At 41.5% G+C, this 13,966-nt stretch overlaps 1 protein-coding gene across 3 annotated transcripts in view; it reads right to left on the bottom strand.

The window, feature by feature from the left end:
- Nucleotides 1-3,628: 3,628 nt before the first annotated feature.
- LOC125275914 (hereditary hemochromatosis protein homolog) overlaps nucleotides 3,629-13,966 on the bottom strand; it is an 87,691-nt gene continuing 77,353 nt past the window's right edge. For 2 of the 3 annotated variants that reach the window (XM_048203245.1, XM_048203244.1), the window contains 7 exons: nucleotides 10,976-11,063; nucleotides 5,642-5,731; nucleotides 5,427-5,489; nucleotides 5,307-5,345; nucleotides 5,163-5,225; nucleotides 5,001-5,039; nucleotides 3,629-4,830 (listed from right to left, as the gene is read on the bottom strand). In XM_048203245.1, the coding sequence (XP_048059202.1) occupies nucleotides 4,796-4,830; nucleotides 5,001-5,039; nucleotides 5,163-5,225; nucleotides 5,307-5,345; nucleotides 5,427-5,489; nucleotides 5,642-5,731; nucleotides 10,976-11,063 (417 nt within the window). In that variant the 3' untranslated portion in view covers nucleotides 3,629-4,795. The remainder of the gene's footprint in view (nucleotides 4,831-5,000; nucleotides 5,040-5,162; nucleotides 5,226-5,306; nucleotides 5,346-5,426; nucleotides 5,490-5,641; nucleotides 5,732-10,975; nucleotides 11,064-13,966) is intronic. The other variant, XM_048203248.1, reaches the window with a different exon arrangement.

Consider the following 13,966-nt stretch of genomic DNA (forward strand, 5'->3'; position numbering starts at 1 on the left):
AACGGTGATGATAAATAAATACAAAATACTGACAAACAGATCGACTCTGAACATCACAAAACAAGCTACTGTCACAACAAAACAACAGAGAAATAAAGCAAACATGAACAATCTGAGAAAATTACAGGACAATTCAGCTGCATAATTTATTCATGCAGCATTGCATGATGGGAGCCATGGATGAGTTTTGATTGGTGGCTCCCATCATGCACTGCAACATGAAGCACTTTGTTTGATTGTCACCATTGTTGAGGGTCATGTGCTGATTCTTGATGTCTGTGTGTGTTTCAAAAAAACCCTTCAGATTATAAAAGCTCTGCTGGATCTCAAACGGTAAAAGAGATTTACTATTAAGAAATAATATAACATCTATATCACCAGTTAATACTGGATGTCACCAATGAATCTGGCCATTTCACAATGAGAAAACACAACCATTATGACTGTGCTTCCCAAAGCATTGCAAACCTAAATTGATCAATTTTGTCTCACAGCACTTTTGGGAAACACAGCTCAGATCATAGTTTCTCTGACCATAACAAATGTGCTTTACAAACACAAAGTTGGAGCAGCCAGAGATAAATTAATGTTATTAAATAGAGACGAGAGCCCAACTAAAGGAAATGCTTTTCACCATCATGGTGACTTCAAACTAAACTTTCATTCAAACATTAACATCTAAACATCTGTTAATTCTCAATAAGAACTTTTGTTGATGTATGACAGAAATCAAATCAAACTGGTTAATAATAAGTGTAATAATGTTTAATGGCTGGAAGTCAGTTGTAGTTGTTGTGTCTCTCTCTTTTTCTCTTGTTGTTTCTTCAGTGATTCTGCTTATCATCATCAGGTGTCACCACTAATTGTCAATCATCACTCAATCATCAATCAATTATCTCATTAACTTTAACACTGCTTCAGTGTTACTTTTTAACACCCGGCAAGATGGAGTCATATGTACACTTTGGGTGTTCATTTAACACTGGGGATTTTGCTGTGTGAGCGAGCTCTTAAATCATTATAGTCCTTCACGTTTATTGCGATCTCAGAATTCAGGCCAGCTGATAATACCTAGAATATCAAAATCAACCGCAGGCGGTAGATCCTTCTCTTATTTGGCACCTAAACTCTGGAACAATCTTCCTAGCATTGTTCGGGAAGCAGACACACTCTGTCAGTTTAAATCTAGACTAAAAATGCATCTCTTTGACCTGGCATACACATAACACATTATCAATTTACTGTATATTTTCACATCTGTTAAAGGATTATTAGGCTGCATAAATTAGGTCAGCCAGAATCGGGAACACTTCCCATAATACTCGTTACATCAGAAGAAGAATGGCATCTACACTAACATTAATCTCTCGTTTTATCCCGAGGTTTACCGTAGTCAGTTGACCATGGAATATTTAGTAGTGAAGAAATTTCATGAATGGACTTATTGCACAGGTGGCAACCTATCACGGTACCACGCTTGAATTCACTGAGCTCCTGAGAGCGACCCATTCTTTCACAAGCACCTAGGCCAGGGATGGACAACTCCGGTCCTGGAGGGCCGGTGTCCAGCAGAGTTTAGCTCCAACCCTAATCAAACACACCTGAACCAGCTAATCAAGGTCTTTAGGATTAGTACACAGCAAAAACTGCAGTGTTAAATTAATTCTCCTGGGAGTACATGTGAGACCATACTCAAGAGTGTTAAAGTGTTAAAATAAGAGTGTTAAAAGAACACTGAAAAGTGTTAAAGTTAATAAGATAATTAAGTGATTAATTGAGTAATGATTGACCATTATTGAAGACACCTGATGATAACAAGCAGAATCACCAAAGGAGAAAATCACAATTTTTAAGCCACCATCGTGGAGATGAGGGTTTGCTTTAGTTGGGCTCTTGTCCCTTGACTTTTTAAAATAATATTTAGTTTGGGCTGTTTTAACTGAGTTATGACATCCAGACAAACAAATGGCAAAAATGATCAGGTGGTGTTGGTTATGTTTTCACATAATCATTGCTTGATCTGAATCACTGAACTCATTTAGAGCCCAATCTCTGAGTTAGATTGACATTATTGATTACAGCAGCACTGTGATTCTACAGCACAAGATCAGCTTTATCAATATAATCTGAAGGATTTCACAAACAGTTCTGAGCAAAAAAAAATGTTTCTCTTAGGCACACACAGACATCAAGTATCAGCCTGTGAATCTCAACAGTGGTGAGAATAATAAAGCATGTTGCAGTGTATTCTGGTTGCCACCAATCAAAATTCATCCATGGCTCCCATCATGCATTGCTGCATGAATAAATTATGAGCTGAATAAATTATGAGCTGAATAAATTATGAGCTGAGTTGTCTTATTTTTCTTTATTCTCATATTTTATTTTGTTCCGTTTATGCGACTTTTTAGTAGCTTGTTTTCTAATGTTCAGAGTTGATCTGTTGATCAGAATATGTTGCTTGTCACCGTCATTGAGATTCACAGGCTGATTCTTGATGTCTGTGTGTGCCTAAGAGAAAGATTCTTTTTTTTTTTTGCTCAGAACAACTGTTTGTGAAATCCTTCAGATTATATTGATAAAGCTGATCTTGTGCTGTAGAATCACAGTTCTGCTGTAATCAATAATGTGAATCTAACTCAGAGATTGGGCTCTAAATGAGTTCAGATATTCAGACCAAATAATGATTATGTGAAAACATAACCAACACCACCTGATCATTTTTTCCATTTGTTTGTCTGGATGTCATAACTCAGTTAAAACAGCCCAAACTAAATATTATTTTAAAAAGTCAAGGGACAAGAGCCCAACTAAAGCAAACCCTCATCTCCACGATGGTGGCTTAAAAATTGTGATTTTGTCCTTTGGTGATTCTTCTTGTTATCATCAGATGTCTTCAATAATGGTCAATCATTACTCAATTAATCACTTAATTATCTTATTAACTTTAACACTTTTCAGTGTTCTTTTAACACTCTTATTTTAACACTTTAACACTCTTGAGTATGGTCTCACATGTACTCCCAGGAGAGTTAATTTAACACTGCAGTTTTTGCTGTGTACTAATCCTAAAGACCTTGATTAGCTGGTTCAGGTGTGTTTGATTAGGGTTGGAGCTAAACTCTGCTGGACACCGGCCCTCCAGGACCGGAGTTGTCCATCCCTGACCTAGGCATGCAGACTGACATTCTTTCAGTCTGCATGCCTAGGTGCTTGATTTATACACCTGTGGCCATGGAAGTGATTGGAACACCTGAATTCAATCCTTTGGAGGGGTGTCCCAATACTTTTGGCAATATATATATATATATATATATATATATGAAGAATTCAAGAAACATTAACATTATATAATTTAATTCAGTTGTAAATATTACACTTACAATTATGTATGCATAAATATGTAAAATAAAATAAAATACATAAAATAGAGGTGCCAATTAAACGTAACAATATAAACATCTAAATAAGGCTACAACCAGCTATATAAATATATATTAAAAAAGCATGAAAAATGTTAATTTCTTATTCAAAAAGTTGCTAAAGCGATGCACTTCACATTTGTGGAAACAGTTTTAAATTTCCATTTCCATTTGTGGTTTAAATAAATGTCACATGCTTTAAGAGCTTTATAAAGGGGAATATTTTAATCAATCATATTTCAGCAACATAACGGCAGATCTGCACCTGTGCAAATACAGTGAGATGAAGTGGTGTTTGAGTGATCAAGAATATTACAATTCACAAAAAATGTCTTCCTTCAATTCCTCCATCCTCATTTTCGTTCCTTGCATCCGAGGAGGATCTAGGAGAGCAATATTTGAAAACACCTAATAATACCTTTAGTTTTTCTCATTTACACAATCAATCTGAAAACAGGCATACATTCTTTAAGATCAGAGATTTAACCAGAGTTGTTTTTCCCCTTAAAAACTGAACCAGAGGAAGTTTCTAGCATTATGGATTTAAAATAAACAGTGATTAATGTGATGTTAAAAAAGCATTTAGAGTCAGAAATCAAACTATTGCCTCTGATGCTTTATTCTGCGGCCAATTTTACATTAAATACTTGAAACGAAATGGGAATGGCATAATTGAACCACGATAAATTCATGCTCAAAATTTAAAATGTCCATGTTTTCTGTTAGTGAGGAAGGTTTACCATTTATTCTAATGTACAGAGATACGTAGAGGATTTCTAAACTATTGTCATTTGTAGCAGATAAATGTAAACTAAGTTTGAGGCACATCCACAGTGTTACTGAAATAAAATGTCACAACATTTCTGTCTCCTGCAGGAATCTGAGCTGAAGGTCGAGTCTGACACTGATGACAGGGAAGGATGATACTGTAACTAAACGACAGATCATTACTATTAGGGTCTAGCAATGGCTATGTTTTGAAATCAATGCTTTTATGAACTAGTGATTAATTAACACATTTCTAATACAAACATAGACAATAATTGTCATGCGTTTGAAAAAAAAAAAACTCCTCCAGAGGTAGATGGTGTTCACCGGGATTTTCATACAAACAATAAATTCAAATCATGTAAATAAATGTAATGCCATTTTTTTTCTGATGCTGGTTCATTGAGCATGTGTCCAAATGTTCATAATGTTGATCTGGTGTTTGACCTCCTGAAGCTCTTAGACGTAAAAACCTCACATTAATGGCCACGGGTTTATAATGAAACAAGCACAGATGACTGTGATGTTCAGGTTTCCATGTTCTTTTGGCATTGATGATGGAAGTAAAGCTCTAGATCTGATTCTTCAAAACAACCTGAACATCTTTAACTGGAGTCATCGCTGTCCTTTCTGTCTTGAGCTAAAGAAAAGAACAAAACAAGATTTCATTTGAACTCACAGCCATTTAAAACCTGAGAACTTGTGTGTTTCTGATTATAAAAATACTCAAATTAAACAGCAAATATTTAAACTGCAAATGAATGAAAGCATGCATATGTTGTTCATCTTTGAAATGAACTGAAACATTACTGAGGTTTGGCAGTGAAATGATCTTGGATCTGCAGCGTCCTGAAACACAGAATAACAGCATTATAATGTCTTCATAATCAGCACAGATATTGCAACCATTTGAATAGTTATGTTTGACATGATGAATTTGAAGGACAATAAATGAGAAACTATTAACATTACTTGGCAGTGGTAACAGCAGGGCATTCTGGGTAACGTTCTGATCGGTGTCTTCTCTCTCCATGGCTGAAAAAACATCTATAGTTTCACATCTATGTGTCTGCATGAATTACACCACAAAACATAAGAAAGTGTATCTTAACTCACCAAAGTTAGGCAGAGAGATGATTTTGGAGCCCATTGCACCTAGAAAAGTCATTACAGACACGTTCAGTGAGTGAGATGAAGAATCAGTGTCAGATAAGAGATGAATTCAGATGTTCTGACCTCGAGCTGCTGCTGGAGTCGCTTCAGTGTCACAAAGACTTTGAGTGTCATGAACCTCCTCAGCTGAAAGAGACGGAGAGAAACCATTAATGAAACACACCTGAACAACATCTGAACAACATCTGAAGAAGATTCTGTTTATACCAGTGACTGCAGTGAACAAACACTGTGTGTAAGTGTGTGTGTGTGTGTGTGTGTGTGTGTTTAGGACCTACTGTGTTCCTCCTCCATATTGAGATCTGTGGGGTTTTCATCATCTGAATCATCATTTAAAGCAGCAGCCAAACCTGCACATCTTTCTGGTCCTGATGGAGAGTTCAGAATTAATATAATGATGGCACAGATGGTTATTAAACATGTTAATGAATTTAGTCATTGACAAGGTGAGGCTGCACAGTGACATTAAGACATCTCAGGTGAGGAATATAACCCAGCTCCCTGAGAAGGGAACAAGATCCTACGTCATGGTGTTGATGCTATGGGAACACACATGCTTCAGAACCGGTGTCTGAAGCATGTGTGAAAAAAAGCAAATTCTTTGATGACCATAAAAAGACATGAAAGGCCACCTACGTCATGGAATCTCAGATTCTAATTGTCTGAAGGAAGACGTGCTGCATCATGGTGTTGATGCTATTCAAAAGCTAATCACTGAATTCAATTAGAGATCATTCAATCTCAGAGGGGCGACAGGACCACGCCTTGTGCTTCAAGACATTGCTTAAACACTGATTTCAGTAATGTGCGGAAAGGTCTAGCTTGCCGCAGGACTGAATCACAGAGAGGGGAAGCTCTATAAAGCTGAGTGATCTTATGACCTCAGTCAAAAAGACTAGACTCCATACGGGACTTAAGAAAGCATTATTAACCCAGAAGGATCTAAGCCTGGGGTTAAGACCCTGATTAGTGCAGAAAGCTCCAACCTGCCACAACACTGAGTTTCCAATAGAGAGACCTCTAAAAATATGAGTAGTTTAATGACCTCAGTCAAAAATACCCAGATCCCATGAGATTGTCCTCCCTCAGGGGCAGAAACAATTTGTGTTCTTGGCGAGTGGTGGGAGACCCAAGCCCTGTGGTACAAAGACGATGTAGCACAGAGCTTGGATCTTTGTAGCTCAAAGCTATTACCTTTCAACCACCATTTCAGATCTTGCTGAAAGTCCTTAGAAACAGAAAGTATTGGGTAATTGTACAAACATAACTTCGGTAATTAATTGCACCATTCCCCGGGCCTTAGCCCCTGTTGTGTCTCAAAAGCCTCAGTTAAGAAAACCATAATCTATGAGCTGGTACCCTCAGAGTTCAGACACAAAGTTTCCAAATCTCTAGCCGGTGGTGAAAAATCTACCCTTGGACTTGAGACTGAAGTTCTCTCAGAATGGGAAGCTCCCAAGAAGCGCCGTCAAGGACAACCACCGGATCTAAGAACCAGATTAATTTCGGACTGGCCATGAAAGGGACATTCATCGTAACATTTGCAATGGCAATATGCTCCAAGCGTAGGACCCAAGATCAAAACCGAGGTTTTCCACATACTGTATGATGGGTACAAAGCCCTCGATGCATAACCTCTTTGAGAGAAGCACCAAATTTGATACTGGCCGCTTATTATTTTTTTAAAAAAAATTTCTTTGGGCCCTCGGACATCAAAGCAAATTTTTAGGCCTTCTTTTCTGAGATGACAGTACTCAGATTTCCCCTCGTCTAAAGTTTAGCCTACCTAGCCGATCCCCAGCTTCTCAAAGGGCGTTGTACAGGTGGCCACATCTGATCTACCCTCTTGGAGCTTGCTCACAACAGAGCCAGTGTACATTTTCAAATAAAAATCATGACATCACGTATAAACACACATAATTTCAAGCAGTTGAAGGAAAAAAAGAGGGGAAACCCATCTGCTCAACTTTTAACATCTCTCGACAGCATCTCTGATTTGCTTTTAACTGGGAGTCTAGCTGTACTGCCACACTGTTACCCCCTTTCCACCAGCACGAACCAGGTGCTAGTTCAGAGCTAGTGCTAGTGCCAGTTCGGAGTTAGTTCAACTAACGAGCCTTCTAAGAACCAGTTTGCCTTTCCACGGGCTAGAGAGCCAGCACAGAGCCAGGTCTTACGTCACTGTATACGTCTCATATTTCACAGCAAAGCTAGTGCTGCAGCGCCAAACACAAACACACCAAGCTTGTTCGAGATGCATCGGCTTCCCGCAGAGCGATCGGCGCATGATGTCAAAGCACCGCGAGAACGATCCAAAAGCACCCCACTGAGCAAATTAGGTCCAGAAGACGTCTTTTTGAGGTCTTGTCTCAGGTTGAAAAGACGTCCACTGAGGGGCCAGAATGAAAGTTTTTATGACGTCTTTTTTTGACGTCTTCTGGACATCCGATATAGACGAACACACAGAATCACCAAAGGAGAAAAATCACAATTTTTAAGCCACCATCGTGGAGATGAGTGTTTGCTTTAGTTGGGCTCTTGACCCTTGCCTTGTTAATATTAGAGTTTGTTTGGGCTGTTTTAACTGAGTCAGAACAGCGAGACAAGTAAAGAGAAATGATCAGGTGTAGGTTATGTTTTTACATAACCATTAGTTAACCTGAATGAACTCATTTAGAGCCCAATCTCTGAGTTAGATTTACATTATTTATTATAGCAGCGCTGTGATTCTACAGCACAAAATCAGCTTTATCAATATAATATAAAGGATTTCACATGGTAAAAAAATTTTCTCTTAGGCACACACAGACATCAAGAATTAGCCTGTGAATCAACGACAGTGACAAGCAACATATTCTGATCAACAGATCAACTCTGAACATTAGAAAACAAGCTACTAAAAAGTCACATAAACAGAACAAAATAAAATATGAGAATAAAGGAAATTACTAAAACAATTAAGCTCATAATTTATTCATGCAGCAATGCATGATGGGAGCCATGGATGAGTTTTGATTGGTTGCTCCCAGAATGCACTGCAACATGCTTTTTGATGGTCACCACTGTTGAGATTCACAGGATGATTCTTGATGTCTGTGTGTGCCTAAATTAGAAGCTTTTTTTTTTGTTCAACACACCTTTTCTGAAATCATGTGAATCGCATTGATAAAGCTGATCTTTCGCTATAGAATCACAGTGCTGCTGTAATCAATAATGTAAATCTAACTCAGAGATTGGGCTCTAGATGAGTTCAGTGATTCAGGTCAAATAATGATTATGTGAAAACATAACCAACACCTGATCATTTCTTTTTGCTTGTCTGGCTGTTATGACTGAGTTAACAGCCCAAACAAATTCTAATATTAATAAGGCAAGGGTCAAGAGCCCAACTAAAGCAAACACTCATCTCCACGATGGTGGCTTAAAAATTGTGATTTTTCTCCTTTGGTGATTGTGCGTGTTCGTCTATATCGGATGTTCAGAAGACGTCCAAAAAAGACGTCATAAAAACTTTCATTCTGGCCCCTCAGTGGACGTCTTTTCAACCTGAGACAAGACCTCAAAAAGACGTCTTCTGGACGTAATTTGCTCAGTGGGACAAGGAGTCATATGCTCTACAAACACACCCGTGGACCCGCGGCACTCCGATGTCACCCGCCGAATCGGTCCACGCTGCTCCGATGCATTTCGAACAAGCCTTCCATTAACAATCGCAGATGTTTCACTAATGTTGATGCTCATGGCTTTGCTAACCTACATCCATTTGTATATAGACGGAGATTACGATCGAGCTGCTATTAGCTCGATTAGCTGCTATTTCAAACATGGCGGTCTCAAGTTTCTTGTTGGTCACGGTAACCCCGCCCCCAGCCCCTGATTTTGTCTGATTTATGTTTTGGTGCTACTTACGAACCACTTTTCCTGGTTCGGGGCTGGTGCTTTGGGTGTCGAAAGACAAAGAACTGATTTGAAACTAGGCTCTGGCTCTGAACCAGCACTCAAACTGCCTTGGTGGAAAAGGGGTATATGAGACAAACATCTGAACTGGAGCCAGACATTCTCTATGATGTTTGCTTTTTGTATGTTCCCTGAATGACATTAAAGCAGGTTTCCAAATACAGAAACCCTGAACATCAAATGCAGGTTCATGTTTCTTATTTAGTGCCAGTCCACTGACTGCACAATGCCGAAAAGTTTTCTCCGCGTTTCACATAAGGTCAGCCAAGGAAAATCTTTCAACTATTGTGGGTGAATTGACTGTTTTTATTGTGAATAGCCGGTTCACTGTATCTGTGTAGTTTGACTCAGTACAGCAGGATTTAAAGTTTGATTAGATCTTATTAGATCCCTGCAGCTTGAACTCACTTGAACAGTGGATTTCAGTCATGCTGGTTGTAGGAATAGAGGAGATAGTAGGAGACAATTGAGGGAGATCAACTGATAGATGTTTCATCCAGATGAACTGCATCATCAGGAGTCAAAGGGTTAACAGCAGTGCTATCATTTGTAGGATAATACAGTGTCCCTGGTCTGCTTACCTTTAAAGTAATCAGAAACTGGCCGGTGTCTCTTCATATTTCTGCGCAATTATCATTTACACCACGGGGAAAACTGAAATACCATTATAATGGCCTGATGCAGTCTAGACAAATCATACACGCTGATGAGTGGCTCTTAAATGAGCATAGGCTGAATGAACCAATGACATTTTACCTTAATATTTGATATTACACACACACATACTGTATATACAGGGCCTAAAATAAACACTCGCCAAGCAAGTATATGAAACTGTCTGTCGCCAGATGGTATTCTGTTGACAAAGAAAAAGGGAATGCTCTTAAAGGGAATGGGAGATGACACTCTGATTGGTTTATTGAACGTTACGCCCATTACTCATTAAGAGAATAGGGACAACCCATTTCAAAAATGGGTTGTCCCACGGATCGTTTTTCCGTCGTTAAAATAGCAAAAGTGGATTTGGACACGCCCTGAGTGCACCTGCGCTTTACACTTTGCGTTTAGATCGTTAAAATAGGGCCCTTAATGTTAACCAATCAACAAAGGGAAAAAAAGTCACTCACTGCTCTTGAACTTTAAAAAGGATATGAAGTCTGTGCAGTGTTATTTATTTGATTAGCCTAGTTTATTAAATGTCTGTACCTGAAAACTACTGTTAGACTGTTAGACCTGCCTGAAAAGCACAGTTTACTTCATTTGTATTTTTGTTGCTTGTATATATTTGTGCTTATTGCTTTAATTTGATTATTTATACTTTTTGTACTTTTTTTAGTAATTTATTTTTACTTTTTTATTTTTTTATTAATGAATGTTTACTTGTCTTTAAAAATGTAGGCTATTAAAATTATATTAGATAAGCTAGTAGTTTTTAGCCGTGGTCTCGAAATTGGAATAGAGGATTGTACATTTTCACTAGCATCTAAAATATTGGTCTCATAATTGCCCGTTTTTGTTTCATATCTGGTAAAAAATAGTAAAAAAGTCATCATCACAAAAATCTCATCACCATTCCTGCATTTAAGCCTGCACCACACACACCTTCCTTGTCTGGTCTATGACTAGGACTACCCGAATATCTTCATGCTACTTACCTTTCCTGTATCTCGGAAATTCAAATCCTCTGAACTTGAGAGCACACTTCCTGGATCCCTGTTGCTCATATCCCGTCCGACATCCACCTGCAGAGACAAGAGATATTGTATACATTCTTCTACAGTGATCATAAAAGGTGTGTGTGGTGCTCTGTGCTTTATTGGACTTTTCCCTTTCGTGGGAACTATCGACGCTACGTTGGATGACGTGATGGGAACCTTCTGTCTTTTGTGTTCATGAAGCACCTCTGTATCCAACCAATGAAAAGACGTGACGTCAGAGGCGGGTGACGTCACGGATCAGGAAGCTATAAAGCACACCTGAACACAAAGCACGCCAGCTTCTGTTGTCTTCAGCAAGCGCTCTCTGTATCTTGTCTGTCTTATTTATTGTTGTCTGTCTGATATATATATATATATATATATTCACACAGTGATCTCTTCGTCCGAGGACAATAGTTTCAAGCACAAAAATAAGACAAAAAGCATTATGGCGGAAAAGCAGCAACAGTTTAAAAAGTGTACTCCTCCTTGTCCACGCTACATAGTGACAGGAGATTCACACGACATGTGTGTGAAATGCCTGGGGGTTGAGCATGCACAGGCGGCTCTCGAGGGAGCCGTCTGTGTACACTGCGATCGGCTCACCCTCAGAGTGCTGCGATCTCGCCGGGCGCTCTTTGAGGAGGGCGCCGAGGCGAGTGTTCCCCGCGGGTCTGGTCCACCGTCCACCTGCTGCCGAGGCACAGCGAAGTCTGCACTCGTGGGGTTCACAGATGGATCTAGCAGAGGGGGAAGAGACGGGCGCTGCCCTATCGCTTCCCTTACCTGCTAGACCCAGTGTCTCTCCTTTGGTGGCGGAAGCACGCGTAGCGGTTTCTTCCCCCCGAAGAGAGGCACCGATGCTTAACATATCTTCCTCCGAGGAGGTTGATGTGGAGAGCGTCGATGAGGAACCGCCATCCTCATCCCCTGCTTATGAGGAGCTATTAGAGGTAGTGACCAGGGCAGTAGAAAAGTTAAAAATCGACTGGCCCGCAGAGAAAGCTGAAAATAAACCAAAAAGTAAGCTTGATGAAAGGTTTCTTCCCGCGCGGTCACTACCTCAGCGCCGGGGTCTGCCGTTTTTTCCCGACCTCCACACCGAGGTGTCGAGGTCGTGGAAGCGGCCAGTACAATACAGACTATACAGCCCGCAGACATCACTATATAGCAATATAGTTGGGCTGAAACGTCACGGCTATGGGGCGATGCCTCGGGTCGAGGAGACGCTCGCGAGCCATCTCTCACCCGAGTCCACATCGTCCCTTAAGACCCCGACTCTGCCCACCAAGCCCCTAAAGACAACTTCCAGCTTGGTGGGCAAGGCTTATTCGGCGGCAGGTCAGGCGGCGGCATGCCTTCACACTATGTCTATCTTACAGGCATACCAAGCCGACCTGCTGGGGGAAATTGATGACACTGGGGAAGCGTCCTTTGAGGCTATTCATGAGCTCAGAAAGGCAACAGATTTAGCTCTCCGGGCCACCAAGGAGATGGCCAAATCCATTGGCCGCTCTATGGCAGCCCTGGTGGCCTGGAGAGGCATCTCTGGCTCAACCTCTCAGACATCAAGGAGAGAGATAAAAATGTTCTCATGGACGCGCCGCTGTCTCCTGATGGCCTGTTCGGCGACGCAGTGTCAACTGTCGTCGACAGGTTTCAGGAGACACGAAAGCAGACAGCGGCATTCTCTAAAATTATTCCCCGCCGCTCTCATCCCCCTGAGGCTGCTGGGCGGGAGCAGCCTCGGCCGACAGCCAGCTCCTCAGCACACAGGGTGCAACAAAAAGCCAGTGTCGCCTCCCGTGCTCCCCCACAAAGATCTGGGGGGCCAGGGCGGGCGGCACAGGCGAAGCCTTCCAGAGGTAGGACGGATCTGAGGACCGTCATTATCTCCCGGAAGGCTTCAAAGAAGAGGTCCTGACCTTTATAGTGCAGGATCTCTCGAGGGCAGCCCCCTCCGGGGGGATTCGGATATCGGGTCCCTCCCGGTGCCCTCAGGGGACCGTCCTGTCAACCCTGCCACCCAGCGTGCGTCAGGGCACAGCGGTCTCCGCCGATCCTCCGAGGAGGGTTGGCCAGCACGTGATTCGCCTGTCTGCCGGTGCGCCGCGTCAGATGGACGAGCCAAGTGCTCAAAAAACACCAGAGACCAGTCTCGAGAGACTGGTTCCCTTAGTAGAATATTTGGAAGAGTGGAAAAATCTCCCGAATGTTTCGAAGTGGGTGCTGCTCATGGTAGAACAGGGCTACAGAATTCAGTTCGGTTCACGACCGCCCAAGTTCAATGGGGTGCTTCCTACGGTGGTAACCCCAGAGCAGTCTCTGGTGATGGAGCAAGAAGTAACGACGCTTTTGCAAAAAGGGGCTATAGAAAGGGTTTCCCCTCCCAGCAAAATGTCGGGCTTTTACAGCCGCTACTTCATTGTTCCGAAGAAGGATGGAGGGTTGCGTCCGATCATAGATTTACGTGTGTTAAATCGATCAGTAAGGAAGTTGAAGTTCAGAATGCTTACACTCAGACAGATCATCCCTCAGATCAGGTCCGAGGACTGGTTTGTAGCGATAGATCTGAAAGACGCATACTTTCATGTATCCATCCATCCTTCGCACAGGAAGTTCCTCAGGTTTGCTTTCGGGGGCGAAGCTTACCAATACAGGGTTCTTCCGTTCGGCCTATCCCTCTCACCCCGCACGTTCACGAAGTGCGTGGATGCAGCGCTGGCTCCGCTGAGACTCCAGGGCATCCGCGTGCTGAACTATATCGACGATTGGTTGATACTAGCTCAAACAGAACGATTGGCAGTTCAACATCGAGATGTTGTTCTGTCGCACATGAAAAGGCTTGGGCTGAGGCTCAACGCCAAAAAGAGTGTGCTGGTCCCGAGTCAGGTTGCAAACTACTTAGGTGTAATCTGGGATTCCACCACGATGCAGGCGCAGTTGTCC

The sequence above is a fragment of the Megalobrama amblycephala genome, linkage group LG9 (genome assembly GCF_018812025.1).
Source record: "Megalobrama amblycephala isolate DHTTF-2021 linkage group LG9, ASM1881202v1, whole genome shotgun sequence".
Classification (NCBI taxonomy): Eukaryota; Metazoa; Chordata; class Actinopteri; order Cypriniformes; family Xenocyprididae; genus Megalobrama; species Megalobrama amblycephala.